The sequence below is a fragment of the Epinephelus moara genome, chromosome 20 (genome assembly GCF_006386435.1).
Source record: "Epinephelus moara isolate mb chromosome 20, YSFRI_EMoa_1.0, whole genome shotgun sequence".
Taxonomy (NCBI): Eukaryota; Metazoa; Chordata; class Actinopteri; order Perciformes; family Serranidae; genus Epinephelus; species Epinephelus moara.
Genome location: NC_065525.1, coordinates 25,777,850 through 25,798,757, shown reverse-complemented (window position 1 = coordinate 25,798,757; position 20,908 = coordinate 25,777,850). Strand labels below are relative to the sequence as shown.

General features: G+C 41.0%; 2 protein-coding genes across 5 annotated transcripts in view; one reads left to right on the top strand and one right to left on the bottom strand.

The window, feature by feature from the left end:
• Positions 1-2,593: 2,593 nt before the first annotated feature.
• On the bottom strand, positions 2,594-4,308 carry c2cd4a (C2 calcium dependent domain containing 4A). Its single transcript, XM_050073324.1, has 2 exons — positions 4,157-4,308; positions 2,594-4,030 (listed from the first exon to the last, which is right to left on the bottom strand). Exon 2 carries the CDS (start codon positions 4,022-4,024, stop codon positions 2,663-2,665), a length of 1,362 nt encoding a protein of 453 aa, XP_049929281.1. The 5' UTR covers positions 4,025-4,030; positions 4,157-4,308; the 3' UTR covers positions 2,594-2,662.
• A 4,038-nt stretch (positions 4,309-8,346) lies between these two features.
• Positions 8,347-20,908, top strand: part of tln2b (talin 2b) — a 112,174-nt gene continuing 99,612 nt past the window's right edge. For all 4 annotated transcript variants that reach the window (XM_050073440.1, XM_050073439.1, XM_050073438.1 and 1 more), the window contains exon 1: positions 8,347-8,496. The gene's annotated coding sequence lies outside the window, so the exon portion shown is untranslated. The remainder of the gene's footprint in view (positions 8,497-20,908) is intronic.

Below are 20,908 nucleotides of genomic sequence, written 5' to 3'. Positions count from 1 at the left end.
AGGTCAGCATGATTACATCAGCATACCCCTGTTTGTTTTTAATAGAGTTGGTCAGGCATAAGCCCTAAAACCTGGAAGTAATTTAGCATTTTAGCACTCCTGTTTCGTTCATCTTGAAGTCAATGGGGGTTTTTCTTTATGGGTTTTTGGTTAGATGCTTGCAATAAGGGTTGTGGTTAACATAAGCTTAACTTTGACCTTTTGTTCTACAACATAAAAAATGCCAGTAAATACTCCACTCCAAAATTTTAAAGCCTTCATGTTTCTCAAAAAAGACAGTTGGGAGCAAGTGGCTAGATGAGACTGCAGAGCGTCACCACACCAAACGTGACCTTTCAGCCTCGCTTTGGTGGTGACGTTGAAGTCATGCGATCTCGGTGTAGTTCATTTATAGGCTAACGTTACTTTTCACTCCTGGGGGATTTCATTTACACTTCGAAAATCATTAAAGTGTGATTTGTGAAGAGTGTGACTGTTTGTACATATAAAGGAAAAATCCCATTGGCTTTTTGACGGGGGAATCAGGGTGACGTTGATTTCCGTGCTGGCCTACCAATAAACGCCATCCCCGCAGCATTCTATTTACACTCCATATTTTCCCCCTGGTCATCCATGCCCCATCTGCAGTGGCTCTATGCCCCCAAGTCTGAGAGCCACTGGTTTACACCAATGAGCTATTAACTATGAAGAGAAAGACAGCTTGATTTAATGGAAAGGGTATGAAGGTGGAATAGTTAAAAAAAAAGTTTAATGGTTTGGCTTACATGCATCGCAGCATGAAGTCAATACTGAAGATGTTTTCCAGGAATAAACAGTTTTCCAGGCGTAATATGAATTGCTAAAAAATCATTATTTGATGCTTCTATTCAGTGCCTATTGATAGGTAACATTTCTGTATGGGCGGCACCAGCTTGGATCAATGCCCTAATGCTGCTGAAACCAATGTGCTATATAAAACCAAACGCCTCTGCTCTTCTGAATGAAGATAGATCAGTGGAAATCCCTCCCAATCCTATCAGTGGTTGACCAGCAAGGGGAATCACGGGTAATTCTCATTTATTACAGGGTATTTCACAGCTGAGTCAACACTCAATACAAAAGTGTCCAACAGTATCAGCCTCCTCACAGGATCTGGAAACACATCCTGTTCAGAGAGGTATTGTTGAAAACTGTAGGTTGTCTGTGCGGCATGTTTATGTGTTTCTTTGTCAGAAATGAGATGCTCTTATGTATTACAGTAACACAAAAGCGCGTGCGTTAGGCCTCGCATTGTAGCAACACAAAACCCTCATTTCCATCGAAACAATTGAGAAGGGATTTCAGGTCTTTGTGGCGACGCTGAATCTGTAGTTCAAACTGAAAGTGGATCATGAGCTATATTTGTCCAAAGGCTTTTCTCAGTGGCACAATCCAAACTGTAAAATCTAGTATAATATTTGCATTATAAAGCATGCATCATTACAGACATTGAGCTTTAAAACCAATCTCCCAGCAGGTTATTATTACGGCGGAAATAGCTATTTATATAGATCCCCTCACACTACTGTATGCTGTTTTGTCATATTATCCTATATAAGCAGCAGTTGTCAGTCCCCTATCAGAGCTTTCCCGAGCCCTGAGAAACCTATTAATCTTTAACTAGGAGCTATAGTGGCAGCCGGTGCTTTTAAGCCTGATCTTTATTGCTGAAAGCAGCAGGATATATACGCGCCTGGAGTTTACATTAAGAGCTTTTGCTGTGTTCAGTTGAGTAAACATGCATGTATATTGCATAGAGAGGTGCTGTTATTTTTTCTTCAACATAAACAGAGTATGTTTTGTTCAGTGGTTATGTGGGAAAAGGCCTTCATTTTTTATTTAGCCTTTAGCCTTAATTACTTTTATATTCTAGGCTTAATTGACATTTTCATTCAGAGCTGAAAAAGTCTTGTCACCTAAATGCATGACTATTAAAAGGAAATCTAATGATCTATCTCTAATGCAAAGTATTTTTAAGTCTTACTGATAAATGTATACAGCATTACCTTGTGTAAAATACATACTTTTGAACTTGTAGAGCGTTGGTTTCTCTAACGGCCCCAGTTGTTATTAAGTCTTCATGAAATATAACAGTAAGTGTTTTGTATCTTCGTGGGGGAAAAAAAGCAGATAGAGCTTCTTTTGTGCACCGATTAAAATTATGCATACCCAACAGTGAAAACTCCCCTCTAAGGTTTCTGGTTTCTAGTGATATTTTTAATCATCGGAAAGGTCAGGAAGAAAACAACAGGCTTAGGAGAAATACGAGACAGTGGTTGTCTCACGCCAGCTGATGCTGCAGCCACATTAACACACCAAGGAATGAAAAGGCTGTAAATCATTATACGAACATTTTTGTCTTTGTTTATAAAAAAAAAAATCAGGTGGGGATTAAGTTTTTGTTGGTAATGTCTTTCTTTTTCTGAAATGATCTTTAACCTGAGTGCTGGATTCTGAGAATGCATATGGAGATAATTGTGTGAACATATAACTGTGAAACTTGTGAGCATTGTGTTGTTCTGAAATGTATTAAAGACAAACAACCTCTTTATTTTCCATAATTTAATCATTATAAAATCTCATTTTACAATACAAAAATGAAAATAAATAATCCCATACATAAATAAACAGTTAAGGAAGTACTTCATGATGTCACTATGCTAGAAAGAGGCAAATCACAGTCACCTAGGAGATAGTCTCTTTTCAGGGTGGACATTTTGTTCACCACTTTAAAGCGGAGGGACCGCTGGCTGAGGTCCTCCTCTGAGATGCTATCAAAGAAGAAATCCTCATTGAAGATGGGATTGCGGCTCTTTCTGATGACTGTGCTGCGTTGCTTCTGGAGTTTTCCAGGCACCAGAGAGAGGCTGACGCTGCAGTTGATAATCTTGGGGTCTACAGAGAGAGGATAGAGGCCCTCGGCGCTGATCAGTCGAACCCGTAGTCTTTGGTTATCCGGGCAGTACTCCGCTGAGAGTCTCAGGCTGCCATCCTTCCCTATGGGTGCCATTCTCTCCTTCATTACCCTCTCTCTGTGCAGAGTCAAGTCTGTGGGGAAGATGTTGGGTGGCGCCAGGCTGCAGCTGCTGGGCAAGCCTTCAGCTAACCCATCTGATGCCCTCCTCATAACATTGGGGCTATTGTCTGTGGAGCTGCCTTCATCTGTGGACAGGGAATTGTTCCTGGACACCATTGCCTTCCTCATGTTCCTTGACAACAGCAGTTCATGGCTCAGTGCTTTAAAGAGGGAAGACTTGGCAGGGCACCTGGTCAGCAGTGGCGAGCTGAAAGGAGAGGATTCAGTAGAGGAAGTCGTATCGCTGTCCAGAGTGGCCTGCCAGTTCAGGGTGTATCCTCTCGGGGAAAGCCTGGAGGTCAGGGTGTTAAGGCTGAATGAGGAAGGAGAGGAGCAGGGCGAGGTGGAGGGGGAGACTTTGGAGCACACGCTGGATCGACTCCTGGGCAGCAGCAGGGGAGAGGAGCCAGGATCAGAGTGGAAGAGAGACTCCTTCCTCCTGGTGTGGGGGCTTTCCAGTAAGGTGCAAAAGCCATAGCAGGTCTGAGCTTTAGCCATGTGTGGAAGTGACAAGGCAGCCTGGCTCTGGGGATCGGCATTGGTGGTCTCCTCGTCACTGCAGCCGTCATAGGGACTCTCATCCACGCTCTCCACCTGGATAATGTGCGAGTTGATGGGCTCATAACGTGTCACTTCTATTTCAGGCCTCTCGCAGGGAGACACCTTGATAACGCGAGCAGCTCGGCTGTGCTCTGCGTTTTTCATCTCCTGCAGGGATGGGATTGTAGGGGGGATGCAGAACTCTGGGATGTTGTCAGGCGTGATGACATTAGGACACAGGGAAATCCTTTTGGGTTTGAAGCCTTTTTCTCCAAACATGATGTCACCAATTTTAAAGCTGAGTTCTGCTGATGGGACAGGCAGGTTAGATCTCTCCACTGACACACGGATCTTCTCCACCACCCACATGGGTCCTCTGGTAGAAATCATGAAACTCTGAAATCAAAAAGATATGCTTGTAAGTTGCCGCACTGTGTTTTGAAATCCACACACAAGAAAGTGTATAAAAGGAGAATGTGTTGTAATATCTAAAATCTAAACTTTGCAAGGAGGTTTTCTTACCTTGTATTCTGAAGATAGGGATAATCCACAAGTTTATCCTGAACAGGATGGATAGATCCAACTCAAAGTTCAAGCTGCTGTAAGAAATCTCAGAGGCTCTCTTGACAGCAGATGAAGGTTCTCTCTTGTCAGGACCAGCACATCTGTGGCTGTTTGAGAGACAAAGACAGTTTAAATGAAGCAGGAAACCAGTGAATGTAACACACGCCCCCTGTGCTGCTCGAACAGGATCCTCCCTCTCTCCTTGGTCACTGGTTCCCATGGAAATATCCAAACCACAACAGAGCTCAATGCCCCTGTATTAACTGTTGTACTGTGTTAGCGAGATAAGCTCACTACTTCGAGAGTGGGAAACAGTTTTTAAGCAAATGTTAGGCCTTTCATTCATGTGTTTGTTTTCCATTTATTTAAATTAGATGGTGTGTATGACCTTGTTCTGTGAACATAAACAAGGTGATCTGATAAGATAGTAATTCTAAACAAGTTTAGAACATCAAGTGCCATTACCTTTTTAGACGTGCAGACGTTCAAGGGATAAAGCTAGCCTAGCTTTACTATGTGTAGGAGAGCTCCTGTTAGAAAATAGGAACTTCAGTTGTATGAAAAAAAATATGCAGTTAATGTTTTTTTGATTGAACTTAGCATTGTAAGTACGAGGAACTATTCCTGGAAAAGTAAACTGGCTTCCTAAAAAAGAGGTTAATTCAACAAGATGCTGAGTTGAGCCAACTTTAAAGTTCATGTTTGTACAACTCAAGATATCAGTACAACTTTGTTGGTTTTACCAGTTATTCAGTGTTGTCTCAACAAGGATTTAGATTCGTTAAACTTGAAATGTCTTTCTAGTATTACTAAAAAACTTGTTGATTAAACTTAAAGTATCAAGTTCATGGGGCTAATTTGCCAGCGTTATCTTTGTGATACCAACTTTTTATTTTGAGTCTAAGGAACTCAGATATATGTGCAAACAACAGAAGTTTATTTGCTTGCCAATTTCAACAATTTCAGGCAGCAAGGTTACAAATTATTTTAAGATGGACCAGCTTGTTCTTTTTTTACGGTACTTTATACATACGTTCATATATGTTTATATCTTTATTTTTTATTTAACACACAAAAAAATATGGGCTACAAAACAAGTCAAGATAAATATTTAAAAAAAATTAAATGATACAATTTAGCATCAGTGGTGGAAATGATGTTATAACACAATCAAGTACAAGAAGGAACAATAGAGGAACCATTATACTGAAAATCAAAAGAGCAAAAATATTTTTTAATGAAAAGGCAACCAAAAAGCAAACATAAAGGAGAAACAAATCAGATAAACAAATGAGGAGCACAAAAGAGCAAGATAAGAGACTATTGAATTTTATCGGCTATATTATAGTGTGTTGAAGTTGGCTGGTTGGCAAAGTTTTATATGAACACAGTAAGAGAGGTGGTGCATCTTTTCCAGTTACAGGTAGGCTAGCTGTGAATGTGATATTTGAACAAAGTAAATAAAAGATTAACAGTATCTCAAATGTTTGCATCCAGGTTGCACATGAAATTAACTATATCATTGTAAGTAAATGATGGTAGGCTACAGTATATTGTCCATTTTTAGTGACAAGCAGTTGTGAATGTCAGACCAAAACAAATTAGCATATAAATTATCAATGGTTTAATCTTCCGAGGAGCAAAAGGTGCAAGGATCTACTTTAAATTTAAACATTTTTCATGATGAAAATCACCAACAGTGTAAATTTTAGTTCTTGGTTTAAAAACCATACTAACCATTCTGTTATCCCGTTTTTATCTATCAAGTTAACATCACCTCCTTTTAGAGCAGGCGGGCAAAGTGCAATCAAAGAAAACTGCATCTTGCTTTATATCATATGAAGTCTTTGATGCACGTGATGTGCCCCGACAGTTAGTTAAGCTTTTTATAAAGACCCTCACAAAACTCAAAACTCAGATGAGTACAGGAGCCCTGACTGAAGTCCTTGTAGTATTGAAATAAATGTGGCATGTGCTATTGATTGAACTGTTTAGTTTCAGTTTATTATATATTTGCTCATTCCACTTCATTGATGCTATATCATTCTCATTTATAAAAGAAATAATAAGAGTCTGGACACATTTTTATTGCTTCACCACTTTCTTTGCTTCACTTGGAAAATTTTAGATAGAAATTGTATCATTACATATAACTGCCCCTGTCATTCAGCCTGATATATCTGGTTCTTAGACTTGGAATTTAAAGTGACATCTTGCGGAGGTGAATAATGAATGTCATATTTATATAGGATATATATGTGTATATAGTGTGTACTCATCCATCAACGAACCATTCACCGTTCCAGAAGAACTGCAGCGTTGGTGGGGCAGATCATAATGTCTCTTTATCAGAGATGTGGCTGCTGAAAAGTCAACATCCGTGTTAAAGAGGACAATGAGAGCATTGATTTATATCCAGTCACACTGAACATTGCTCCTTAGGTCTTCATTGAAACACTTCAATGTAAGTGCTACCCTCTTGTGGTGGCTCAAGAAGCAGCTTAATCAAGACTGATCACCAAAATGCAGGCCAAAAAGCTGTGTTTGTGTAGGGTCTTCACTGGAACAGGTGTAACTTGACATTTAGTGTATATCAACTAAAAAATAAAAACAAAAACTTGTAAACAGTGCAGCTGAACAAGTCAAACTTGTGTCTGTTCTGCTTCTTTTTTGTCCGTTTACACTAAGATGCAAATGCACAAGAAGAGTTCCTTCACTTTTGTCCCTTGGCTTTCCATCGTTCTCTGTTGAAAAGTGTTGAGGGACAGTGGAGTGATCCTGTCAAAAAGCTCCACTCTGTCCTAGCCAAGGTTCAAGTGGGGTAACTTAGTTACCATGTGTTACCGGGCACCAAAGAAGAGAGTGATGTCAGTGCTAACACCTATACCTGGAAAGTGTCCTAAATGAGGGAACTTCTCGGAAATGTTTTCCAAAATGTCCAAGCCACATCAGGAATTCAAGCGAACCTCTCAAACATCTTGTACCTCTCAAACCAAGTGTGAGGATAGAATGAAATTGCAGTCAGTTATAAAGATGCTAAAACAATTAGCTGTATTTGTATGGAATTTTATGTAATCTAAAGGTGATCATAACATATAACAAACACATGCACGGACATACATGCCTGCTGTGGGTGTGTGTGTGAGCAAGTTTGTGCACAATAGCTGCAAGCATCAACATCATGAATGCAGTTTTACTTTAATTTAATACAGCATGCATACTAATTGGCAGGAGGAAAAGGTTTAAAGGTCAAAGTTCATGTTGTGTGGCTGCCATCAACAATAGATCGTAGGAAGCAGCTCAGCATTTTCTGATAATCAGAAGCAAAAACAATATCCATGCAGACCAGAGAGACAGATGACCAACCCCAAAATCATAATGTAGATTGACTTCTTCTCCTAATGTCTGAGCTCATCTTTGCACGGATGCTTGAGTGTCTCCATCAGGGGGCAGTGTATGCTCAGGTTAAAAAACAAGAGTACACCCACTGAGATAATAAACCGAGAGGGAGATGTTAGTCTGACTGATAGCCTGCATTAAATACTCTGTAATTATCACAAAGATCCGCAAAACTGTAAATCCAACCAAAATGACCTCATAAAATACTGAATTAGAGCGCATTGGTTATGAATTCATTACTCACCCTGCAGAAAACCTCCAACAAAACCCTCTCTCTTAACAATCTGAACAGGTTACATGCTCTTTTCTGGATGCCATTCCTTTGACATATTATTTTTTTATTTGCCAGGTATAGGCCAGGTGATGTTGTTTCAGCAGCACAGTGCACTGTCCTACACTGATGTCTGCTGACACGCTTTCAGCAGGTGTACTTCACTGCACAAATTCAAAGCATTTTCAAAATAAGAGGGAACTCATTCAAATCTTTGGTGCGTTGATCTGTAATCATGCACACACTGCATACCTACCAGGTCTATTTTATCTCGCAGGATTGCTCATGCATATCAATCAGCCCACTCCTGAGCCTTTAAAACCCTATCCTGATCTGGCAACATTTATGATTATCACAAACCGTGGGTGACTGTGACGCCGCTTCCTTTTTTTTTCTTTTTTTTTTTTCGGCGCATAGATATGCGGTCGTTTTTCTTTTTTTCCCATCTCTCTCCACTGTACGATAAACGAGGAGGGGCTTGATGCCGTGGAGGAGGCAGGCAGGCAGGCAGGCAGGCAGGCTGAGCTGACCCGCTTGCGGTGTGTGTGTGTGTTGCGTGTGTGCGTGTGTGTGTCGCCTAGCCTACATCCAAGCCAGGTCGCATGCATTAACGAGTGACAGACATCAGGTAGGATTTCGCCTTTTTATTTCTTTACATTTGGTGCTTTTTTCAAACCCTGGCGCTGTTGTTGAAGGTGCTGTTCCTCCCAATCGGGCTCACTACAGGGGAGGCGGACCGCTCGATGTTGGCTCAGCAGAAGCGCTGAAAACATTTCATATTAACAGCCTGCAGACGACCTTTTCACATGATCGGTGTGATGTGCTCCACTTCAGCGTCTCCTTGCTCTTCTTTGGATCTAACACCAGTCGATCTGCTTCATCTGGTGTCTTATTATAAGCCTGTCAAATCTGTTTCTCCGCCTAACGTGTGACTGACTGCTTTTGACATTGACAGATAAGAGGTAATATATTTCATTGACCTACTTGTTTGGCGTTTGTTGCTGCATGTTTAATGTGTAGGCTCGTTGAATTTGGTGCTTAGAAGTGGGCTAAATTGGCAACCAATGCTGCCCATCGCTCCAGCATCCTCGCTGCTCTGCAAAGAAATGTGCTGTACAGTAACTTGGACTTGACCTGAATGTTATCTGGATGGGCTCAACATCAAAGCTGTGTGAGGCTGTAGTGCGCATGCAGGGATGTAACCACTGATGATTTACAGTGGGCTGACAGAAATGTGGGCAGAATAGGCTGGGGACTCTATAATGGTCAGTTTGGTCAAGTTTGTTAAGACTGCCAAAGCTTGCCAGCCCACTAATCCTTTGCTCCTGTGATAAAATTCTGCTATTTCATGGATCCCTGTTGGAAAATTCCTTATTGTGTCCTGACACCTGCCTGTTCGCAGAGGTCGGGAGTGCATGCTCACATGGATATACCCTCTCCTCCTAGACACCAGCAGGGAGCATGTGCATCCTCAGATTGAAGGACATGACTCCTTAGGCCGCCCTGCTGCCTCGTACAGATGTGTATGTGCTGCACTTGTGTGGAGATATTTTATGAGCTGTGACGTGATTGTTTCACACAGGTACAAGGCATTAAATGTTACTCCAACACTGATTGTGTGAAGGAGCCACACAGCACACCCCCCTATATAGTATCTTTCCATGGTTGGTTTTACATGCAGTACATTAGTTTGTGGAACAAGTATATGAGTGTTGGGTTGACTCCCTATGCCAAACCACATTAGCTACACGTCAGCCGCTTTCGACATTTACTGAAGAGGCTTTTGGCTGCTGTGACCAACTGTTTGCAAAGAAATTCACCCCACCCTTCTACAGTATAGAGCAGCTGAGCATTTTCCACAGCATGAGAGGCATCTTGGATTGTTAAGGGTCAATTCAAGGATACTCATGCCGTGAGGGGGATTTCAAACTGATATTGAAGAGTGACATCTTTTGCTTTGAGTGATGTAACGAGAAGAGTCAAGCTACATCAGCGTGATGGAGACAGCTGTGATTCTGGATGGCTTTATACAGTAAGGCACCACTGAGGGTGCTGGAGGAGGAGCCGTACTAAAAAATGTGCTCCCTGGTGGTACTGTAAGGCACAAGTTTGTGTAGGGTAAAAGCATTCACCTACCACAGAGTAGGGCAGGGGGACACACCTTGGTTACCCCAGGGGCCTCTTTGGTAAACGACAAAAGATCAGGGGCCGATTAATAAACAAACATTAACAATATTTATCAGTATATATAATAAATGAATTGCCTGTTTTCAGCCTTTCAGCATTTGCTGTCCTCACTCATGTTCGCCTAAAGGCAAAGCCATGTACAGGTCAGGTGTATGCAGGGGTGTTTCAAGGATTTGAGGACATTCGAGGCTTAGCCTAGACCGCTGTCAGACACTCTGGCTCCTTATTTACATTCAAATTACAACTTATTTTCACTGTGAACTTGAAAATAGTTGGCCGGCCACCTGGCACCCCATTGACGGCCACATTTGGCCCATGGTCAGCAAACTGAGTATCATTTCTGTAGGGATGCTGTATGGGCTCCCCCAGTAGCGTCATCAGTGTTAGTGTGTTGCTTCATGAATTTATATAATTTCACACACAATCTTTCTGTGTGTTAAGTATCAATGAAATGCTTGACACGCTCTGCAACGTGTAGAGTGCATATGGTGTCTCAGAACCAAATAGGCTGGATGTTGACAGGTGATGATGTAAGGCATCGCTAATATTGGCTTGGTGCTGAAGATATAGAGGCTTCAGTGAATAGCTTTGCTTCAATAGAGCAATGAAATGTGTCTGTTATCAAAAATATTGACCATTAATCTTAATGCTAACGTGTTCTGGTTTATGACCTTATCAATGATAAAGATGACAACATTCACATTTTGGGGATATTTTGTTATATTGTATTTTTATCTGTAATGTAAGTTAACATATTTTTAAATCAGGTCATAGGGTCACATGTGCATTCCTGATCCTGTCTAGAAAAACTATTTGTTGACCCGTAGATTGGCAGAATGTGTCAGTAGAGAATAATCTCCAGATTACATAGTGCTGGAATGGCTTTATGGGTCGTAAATACCTTCCTTTATAATGGAATTGAGCCGGATTGTCTATAGGATTAATGTATTTATGTTTAGACTAGCCATAACAGATTTGCTTGTGTGTGCATATATGTGTTTGTTTTTGTGTCTGTGGATGCACACAGTGTTTGCAGCAGTGAGAACAAATAACCATTCAGATGTCTCATTTTGTGGAGATACTGACGCTATGTAAATCTCAGCGGTGGTACACTGCACCTGTTGGTTCACAATATGAGCCCCTTGCTTGCCCATGTTTAATACAGAAGCGGAGACCTTCACAATCTGAGCATCTACAATGAGTACTGCACACTTTTTCCCACCACACAGCACACAGATATAATTAGATCACAGTACCACTGATGTCACAAGCTCACATGCAGCATGCATCTGCCAGCGGCTACTGATAAAAGCTTGCTGTTCCATCAAACAAAACACTAGATACTACTCACAAGACCCAAAGGTTATAAAATCAATGTTTGGAAGCCTGTGCCAAGAGAAAATCAGAAAAGTTTTTAGCTTGAAACGAAAAAGTAGCACAAACTCGTAGATAACGTCAACATTCTACATTTCCTCCTGCCTAAGCTTTTGAAATATAGATACGGCAATTTCGCTTTGCAGTGGTAATTAAAACCAAGCACTATTTAAACGGTGCCTTTTTCCCACTCATTGCCAGCTATTGAAGAGGCCATTACCACAGTGATTCCGTATTATGGGAAGCTATTAAGGGTATCTCTGCTACAACAACTTTAGTTCACTCTTTCAACTCTGCGCCTAATTTACTGGGAATCACAAGTCCCAGACATGGTCTTTAAATGCACCGCGTGCTCTCATGAAGAGCTTTTAGACAGTTTTCTTCCAAATTGTGCAACCTGGGGAGAAACACGCAATCCTTAAACTGTTCCATAAATAACTAAAACAAGGTCATGCATTCCCAAGTAAGTATTTTGATCCACAACGTGTTGAGAACAAGCAATTGTTAAAGACAAAGCCTTAACTGTATTTCCATGCTGTTCATTAGAAAGTGATTTTCCTCTCAGCTGTTGCAGTTGCTCCATCATCAGGAATACATTCCTGGTCGGAATTCCCCAGGAAATGTTCAGCTGGGGGGGTGGGAAGTTTTGAGAGTCATCGGAGAGTGTGATTGTTGAACCATATTTAATGCATGAGAGTGTGGGAGGTGGAAACTAAAACACACCCCATGCTGTCACTGTGACCCAGCCTTTGTGTTTCGTGTTTACCGGTGAAATAGATCTCTCCTATGTATTTTCTCACCGCTGTCTCTCTGTGATCTTAGCCTCTTTAGGGCCTGGCTCTCCTCCAGATCTGTTTCTGTAGAACAAGAGGTAGATGTATAAGCTGGCTGCCATTCTCTTTTCTTTACTAAGACATCAATCTGATTTCATAATTTCCCGTATTTTTCCTCCAACAGATGACTGTGGCAGGCAGTCAATATGTGGGAGCTATAATGCAGATGGGCCATTTTTTCATCAGCAAACACTTGACCACATTCCCAATGTGCTTTCAGATTTGAAGTTAGGTTGATCTCATATTAGATTAAAGTGGCTTCATGCTCGATTAATAATTGTCGGCCATTATATAAATGTCTATCAGTATTAGTGCTTCAGCAGGTCACCCAATTGTTGATCCTGTAATGTGAAGCAGTTTGATATGCTAGTTTTATTGTACTGTTTTAATTCACCCCTCCAAGAATCACCACCTTAACGTGGCGGAGATGTCTGGAAGTCCCTTTTATGCCTCCGCGATAGCTATGGCTGGAGGCATTATGTTTTCAAGTTGTTTGTCCATCCATCCCATTCATGTGAATGTGATAAATCAAAAGGGAATTTCTTCATATTTGGCACAAACATTCGCTTGGACTCAATGTTGAACTAATTAGACTTTGTTGGTTAAAGGTCAAGGTCACTGTGACTTGGCATCCATATCATTCTAGTGAATGTAATGCCAAGAGGGCCTTGAGAGAATTTCTTCAAATTTGGCACAAACATCCACTTGGATTCAATGTTGAACTGATCAGACTTTGGTGGGCAAAGGTCAAGATCACTGTGACCTTGCATCCATGTCATTCTAGTAACTGTAATATCAAGAAGGCCTTGAGAGGATTTCTTCAAATTTGGCACAATTGTCTCACTTGGATGAACTGAATAGATTTTGGTGTTCAAAGGTCACCGTGACCTCACAAAACATGTTTTTGGTGATAACTCAAGAATTAATACAACAAAATGATTAAAAAAAAACATTACATAATTCCAGCTAATGCCTAATAGAATAAAACAATGAAGTGATGACATTTTATATCCAAAAAGTCAAAGGTCAGCTTCACTGTGACATCATAGCGTTCTGCAAAAACACTTTTCTGGCTGTTATACAACGCCATAACTGAGGAACAGAAGGGGAGACATTTGGCCAGACACTGAATTGGTGACTCTAATCTTGGGTGCCTGTCTTTGAAACTGTGGTTACTGTATAGATCTTCTGCGCTGTCCGGTTTAAGATGTGAGTGAAGCACATTTTAGAATATGTAGCTTCTTTACAGCAAAAATTCATATATGAAGCATTGTCAACTGTAATGGCTATGAGTCTGGACAGACATGGGTGTAAACTGTAACGGCAACTTGACAGGTTTGTGGAGGTGTACAACCGCAAGGCAGTAATTCTATTGTTTCTTGACTGATGGTAAAAAGGAAGAAAACTGTTGATTGTTGTTTCCTCTTTCCATTTTTGATCAGATCAGCTGATCACATGCAGGACATGACATATTTTATTGTTGTTGAGCATAACGTGAAAAACAAAAGCTCACAGAGCTGGCAGTGGTCGCTGATACTGTACTTAGCGAGTATTTACTGTACATGTGGTCTGAACTGATGCGGCTGTGCTAGTGATGCGTAAGCAGACTCAAGAAGTAGGTCAGTAGATGCAGGCATGGTGTGCTTCAGGTCAGAGGCAGTGGCACAGCCGTTGGCACTTCTCATCAGCGGGTTAAATGAGATGCCAGTTTGAAGTAGCAGATGACAGGTCTGACTTCCCAGTCATGCACACAGTACATGGTCCCAAATTGGGTTAGTGGCATAAAAGAAAAGAGGAGGTGTGATCTGAGGGTTCCCTGAGCACCAGCTGTCAGCTTAAGTAAATAGCTGTCTACTTACCTTTGGCTGCCTGGCTCCTTTTTATATATGAATTAGAGTGAATGTAGGTACATTTTTTCGATTGTGGTTAATTTAATTAATATTCTTTTACCTAATCTCTTCTTGTGTGGGTGTGTGGGTGTGTTGTGAGGTTTGGCTATTCTGTTGAATAGTAATTTAGCCCTGAGCGATAAAGGCTTGAGTATTTTTTGCAGAAATTTAAATTGTTTCTTGTTGTGCAAATTGCGTAAATTACTTTATTAGCATTCAGTTGTACTAGAGAATAAGTGTGCAATTAACGCTACTTCATTTTGTTACGTCTCTGTTTTGGTGCTACAGAGAAACACTGTAATGATCAGGAACATGACCCACTCTGCCTGAGGGAAACTGATTACCAGTACTAAAGATCATGTGATACCTGTGCTGGAGATCATGTGATATACAGCCTCCTCTGAAAAGGGGAGAGTGGCTCAGCTAATGCTCTTTTTTCTCATATGTAGGTATTTCTCTTTATGTATTTTGAGTGAATACAATTAAGAATCCATTTTGCTTTGCATTGCATTTGAGTACACAAGGAGCTGATGGACATTATTCTGTTAAAGTCAATAGTTTCCCTTCTGTTCTTACAGTGCAAACTGCTGCTTTGGGGCTTAATGGTCACAGAATCCATAGACCTCAGTTTATCACTTGGTAGTCTTTGTGCTGTTAATGGCTGCTTGTGTCACTTTGTTGTAACGAGCCCAGCTTTTAAATTATTGTAGACACTAGTGTTCAGAGCATCTAACTGTCTCTTTGTCGAGAAGTGCATTTGAAGGTACGCTCAGAAGAGGATTGAGAACAAAAGCCTTAGTTATGCTTTCCTCACGGATGGTCGCACCGACATGAGCTGACGCGGAATTGTGAGGAGGAAGTGCTTGGATGTTACACACTCCGTGCGTGTTTCTCCTCATGGTCTGGCACATTGATATTCTTCCAAACCATCGGGGGAAGTGTATTGAAAGCTCACGTCTACAGCATAGTTTGTTTAGAAACTGTCAGACTTGCACAGACAAACAAAAATCCACCACACAGGTACCCACAAAGGGGCATGTCTGATGGTATGACATCACTTTGGCCACGTGGACATTCTATAGACTATATTAAAATAATAGATGTAGACATTGTGACATCTTCCTTTGTTTTGTAGACCCCAGCTTGGTATTTTGGCTGTTGCCATCTTGGATTTTTGGAGACAGAAGTGACTGTTTGGATGAGAGGGTGAAGCTGTGGAGGAGGGCAGGGTGCAACTGACTCACAGACTGTAGCAACGCCTTGCAGACAGCCTGTTACTCAAAGCGGCCCTGCCCTTAATTATGCTCAACTTTAAGCCTTTATAAAATCTAAACGGGTGCGTAACATAAAAATTCACCCCCTGTGCAGTTGTCATGAAGTGGTACATTTGCTAATGAGACCAAAACCGTTTTTTGTACCAGGCTGTAAACATGTTTATTTCTGCTGTAAATTTGGACATTTTGACATGGGTGTTAATGGAGATTGACACGCTTCTGGAGCCAGCCTCAAGTGGCCGTTTGAGGAACTGCAGTTTTTGGCCATTCCATGTTGGCTTCATTGTTCATTGCCGTTTGGGACACGTGCAACAATCATGGATGCATCAAGCATAAATCAAATGTAAGTGTTCTGCCTTCACAGTGTCTTCTGGCTGTATTATGATGCATAATCCAAGAAATGTACTGTAATTACTTCTTCACTGTAAGTGTTGAGAGCTTTTGTATACTATGTTGTTGCTATTTGTACTCTGCTTTTGGAGGTATTTTTTGTGGCCACTATCACATAGAAAGCACATTAGAGGCGCACTCTGAAAGGCTCTGATGGTTTTGTCCCCTTCATCAACATGCTGTGAGTGTTTTCCACTGGCAGGGGGTCTCCCAGGAACGCCACAGGAGCTAGAGGTCAATGACAGTGGGGCAGAGATCCTCACGATTGAGGCACTTGCCATCGATCTGCATCAATGATACATCACAGCCAAATACAGCTGAGTGGTAGGGGTCCTGCGCCACAGCACAGTTAAGACATTAATCACTTGATGAGACAATGTTTTTATTTATTTATTTATTTTTTACACCTGTGCTACGATTTCTTAACTTATTGATATAAAATCAAAGAACAGCATTTGAAATAACCCTTGTCTTCAAATTGCCTGTGAGGGGAGATGTCCAGAGGTTGAGAGGCTTGCACAATTTCTGGACTGCCGGAGCAAAGGCTAGCTGCACTGGGACCGAGGTGAGATGGAATAACAGACAGATAAAATAAACAGAATGATATCGCTGTTGAATGGTGCTGTTGATCTTGTTTTAGAGAGAATTGACAAGGCAGTAGCTTCACATCAAGGTTAATTGAGGGCCGTCAGGTCCTTTGTGTGTACAGCAGCTGTCAGGCTGTTTTTGTGACTGCCTTGGGGGAAGGACTCTCCTGTCTGAAGAGCAGCACTGAAATTACTGCTATCCTCTGCTCTGATCCTCTGCAGGCTGTGAGGGTTGCTGACCGAGCTAGAACTCTCTGTCTCTGTCTCTGTCTCTCTCTCTCTCTCTGCTCAGGGCTATGTAGTGTCAGCACCTTGAGTCTCAAAGAACTGTGGACTGCTCTGACACACTCTTGTCGAAATGATTTCACTTTGGCCTGGCGGAAGTGCATTTAGCAGCTGGATGCTGTACTGTATAAGTGATTGTGTTACTTTAGCCTTGTATATTCAGCTCATCAGCAGTGCAGTGACCTTGTGTTAAGGGCAGAGGGACTCTCTGGTTACCCTCGGTGGAAGGCAATATCTAGGATTACATTCATTGCTCTGTTTTTGGAGACAGAATAATAAAGTTGCCCCAGGAGCACTGGCATGATTTGTATTGGTACTCTATTCACCTTTTTTGTTTTTTTACAATAACCATTTTGAACTTGGTCCACATTTTGGAAGGGAAAACAACCTGGAAGAGCTAGAGAAAGGTTTAGGCCTCTTGGCAGCTCAAGAAATCTCTAGGTAACAGTAGTCATGGAATTTCTTTGACTAATTGATCAGTTGATTCAACAGAAAAATCAATCACATTGTCTCTCCAGTCTTATCGCCCTTCCACAGATAAATGCAGTCATGCAGATGGATCTCTCAAAATCTGGTGCTTATTGAGAACAAAAGCTTTGTCATTTTTCATTAAAAACTAATGATTTATTGGCTCATTTTGCTTAAAGCTGCATTAAGTATTACTTTTATGTTAATTATGGATTAAATGAATATGTGGATGTGAAAGGGATTGCTCATAATGCCAAACCTAAGTGGTTTTTAGCCACAGTAGACACTTGTTTTCAATGATGAAGCTCTAAAAAATCACTGTGCAGTACCCGCCCAGCACCACTTGACAGACGTACAGATATTAGGCTAGTTCATTTTTATGCGTTGAATCTACGCTGTAGCTACAGTGTCCATGTACAGCCTATGTCGTAGCATGACTTACACCTCCCCTGACATGTAACTACACAGTGTAGTGCAGTGATGGAGACTACAACAACTGTGATTGGTTTGCTTGGAAGCAGCTGGTCCTTCTTTTCCGTGATCATAGACGTATGTCTGTTTGTGTAATGGCCACACACCCAATTCTCTGATGTCTTCTCTCCCTTCTGCGATGTAGTAGTGTCAGTTAAAGTAACTGTTGTCGATCGTTTCTTAGCTACAGCTGCAACATGATCTGCTCACTTTCAGTCGCCATTGTTTGAAATACATGAAGAAACTCAACACACTGCCAACTTGTGATTTGGCGGTGTAATTGCAGAGCAACACAGACACACTGTTGCACAAGTATAAATGCTCACAACAGCGTAGGCAACTTGTTTAGGCTATAGCGTATGCTGTGCATATACATACAACTATAAATAAGCTTTAAGCGACTAACTGGTGAACACAGCAGAGCATTTAGCTACTAGAGAGCCACATTTATTCTGTGACTTAACTTGCATACGTAATATCATGTTAAGTTAAGAAACTTAATGCTGACTTTTGGCTTCACACAGGACACAAACAGCAGTCTCCTGGGTCAGAGTCCTGTGGTTGTTTGACTCATCTGTCCACCCCGACCTCCTCCCAATGTGGACTTAGTGGCTCTTTATGCTACGTCATCTGACTTCCTTTTTTGGTAACATCATAATTACTAAGGGCACTAGAGGTTGCGGCCTAACAGTAAGCATAAAATTGGTTTGTAATAAGCTGCTATTGTTCACATATACCATATATAGGAGCTGGTGGAGACCAAAACATGGCTTAAAGACAAAAAGATGAGCACATACACAAGTTGGCCAGAAACAAATAAAATATTCATGTTAATACAACTCTGTGTCTCCTACAGTATATATAAAAAGTCCATAGTTTGCTACAACATGCATGTTAGCCTGAACAACTTTATAAGGTGATAACATGTCAGTGTGGTGTTTACAGATCGTTCCACTGACCTCCAAAAGAAATTTAGTTCCGCCTTTAAAAGAGTGTCGAAATTTAAATCACAAAAAAATATCTTGGTCAGCCAAGATAGTCAGGATACTGACCAATAGGGAGTAAGCAAAGAGGTCAGGTCAGGTAATTTTACTTGTTCTTTGGTCAGAATTTTTTGATATAAACTGTTTACATAAGAGGAACTTTGGCGTCTTTTGAAAAGTCAAAACAGAGGTTTTACAGAAAAACTTTTGTACTTCTTCAAGTAAGGCATCAAAAAATCATTTTGGTATCTGTGCGAAACTCTGATTTGCCATCAGCACTAGAAAATAAAGTCAAACAGCACTCAGCCCTTGAAACCAATTACTTGACTATTTGAGGCTGCAGCTCTACTAAGATGCAGCATGAAGCACTGGGAATACTTGAAATAAGACAAATATTTCTGCAAGGCTTCCATAGTGAGCTGTTGCTCACAAGTACAGTATCTAATATCTGTTAATTTAATAACAAATCTGCCCTTATAAATGTGTTGACTCAGCCTCAGTTGTTATGCGGATCCTCTGGTTCAAGTGCGACACAAATTCTAAATAGTCGCAGTGGGAATAAGGTCACCTGGCCTCACAAAATCATTAGCAAAGGAGGACATTTTAATTCAAGACAGACGCTAATTATACGAAATCCTGATGTTTCATACTGTAACCTTGTTTGTTGGTACACTGCTGTTCTTAGAGCTGAACGAGAGCTGAATATAAATGTTGACTTTCCGGAGAACATGCATTGTCTGGCAAATCAGAACCGATGAGCTGACTTGAGTTTGTGTTCAATTTCCTGTAACTGTGTCAGCAGCTACTGAAGTGAGGGAGATATCAGCATCCTCCCTAAAGCAGATTCTAATATAATCCCCCATCTCTCAGTATGTTCTCTTTAACCTATCATTATATCCATACATCTTTGCCTGTTAGTGATAATGCACGACATCTAATGCTGGGGTTGTTTGTCCGGAACGCCTCCTGGATGCTGTGTTATTTTTTTACGCTAAAAAGAAATCAGTGTATTATTTGCAGGCAGAAATAAGGAAAAGGTAGCATCCATTCATTTCCTGTAAGTATAACGTAGGAGTCATCACATCATGTGAGCTCTACTGGGGAGGAAAGAAAGAGACTGCGGGCTGTAGGAGCTGATGGCACAGTCAACAATAATAGCATGTGTACATTACCTTATTTGAATGTTTCCCTTCCATTATGGTCTCTAATTTCTTCCCTGTGGCTATCCTGTTGTGACACTGGTTCAACCTGCTCATGAACATGTGCAGTGCGGTAAAACAGTTATTCAGCAGAATAATCATGTTATTTATAGAAGCATTGTTAAATTTAATCCTCAGCTCTGAATTATGTTGTCAAAGTCAGTGAGCCATCAAAGCATGCAGTCATTGTTCCGGCGATGCCCTCCCTGCCTATTCAATACAGCGCAACATGAATGGACAGTGTTTTATGTAAGATGAGACATCTTGAAAATGGCCTAAATAGGGCAACCATTATACGCCTGCTCTATACATGTGCTTGCATGTTTTCACAGACAGCTTCCCCAGCACTCAAGCTGTAAGAATTGCTCCTTTTAATTATGAGGAAGCATTAATATCTGGACTGCTAATAACTGTATGCAGTATTAATTGGATAAAACAGAGGCCACTTGGACAGTAGTGGCTTTGTAGCTTTGATTTCAAACCCTTTTTAATGTGCTTTGCTGTATCGGACAGACTGCTCTGTAGCGAAAAAGTAGCCCTGTGTGCCGCCAATATAGTTGATGTTAAACCTTTAAGGAATATTCTGTTCTCAGTGGAAAAGGGATATTTTATGCACATTAAAGGTTAACCATGAAATTTAGACTTCTTTAAGTGCAAGTTAAATTTGGCACCAAGTATAATGTGAGCATCTTAAGGCACCTTTGACCGCTTTCTTGAGGGAAGGAGTTGAACATTTTCGGTTTTGACTGCAGCGGCTGAAGTGCTGCTGGCACCTCGGTAGATTTTTTTTTACCATCCCCATGAAATTCGGAAGTATTTGTCATATTTCTGTCAAAGCAGTTGGCATAATTGAAGAGGATGCTGTTGATTTGGATTACCAAGGACACTGTGCAGTCACACACTACCTAATTCCATGGCATTTGAGGATGACTTGCAGGCCTAGCACACATGGATCAGAGCATTTTATCTCTCCTTCTGTCATATGCACAAACACGCAGTGCACATGCAAACTCTCCTTCCATCTTCTGTTCATTCTGTGAATGCAATATGAGGAATATATTAGAACATAACAAGTGTTTCACAAGAAAAGCTGTAACACT

Bases quoted from the DNA above. Each gene is read 5' to 3' on its own strand.
- c2cd4a (XM_050073324.1), bottom strand. From the start codon at position 4,024: ATGATTTCTACCAGAGGACCCATGTGGGTGGTGGAGAAGATCCGTGTG.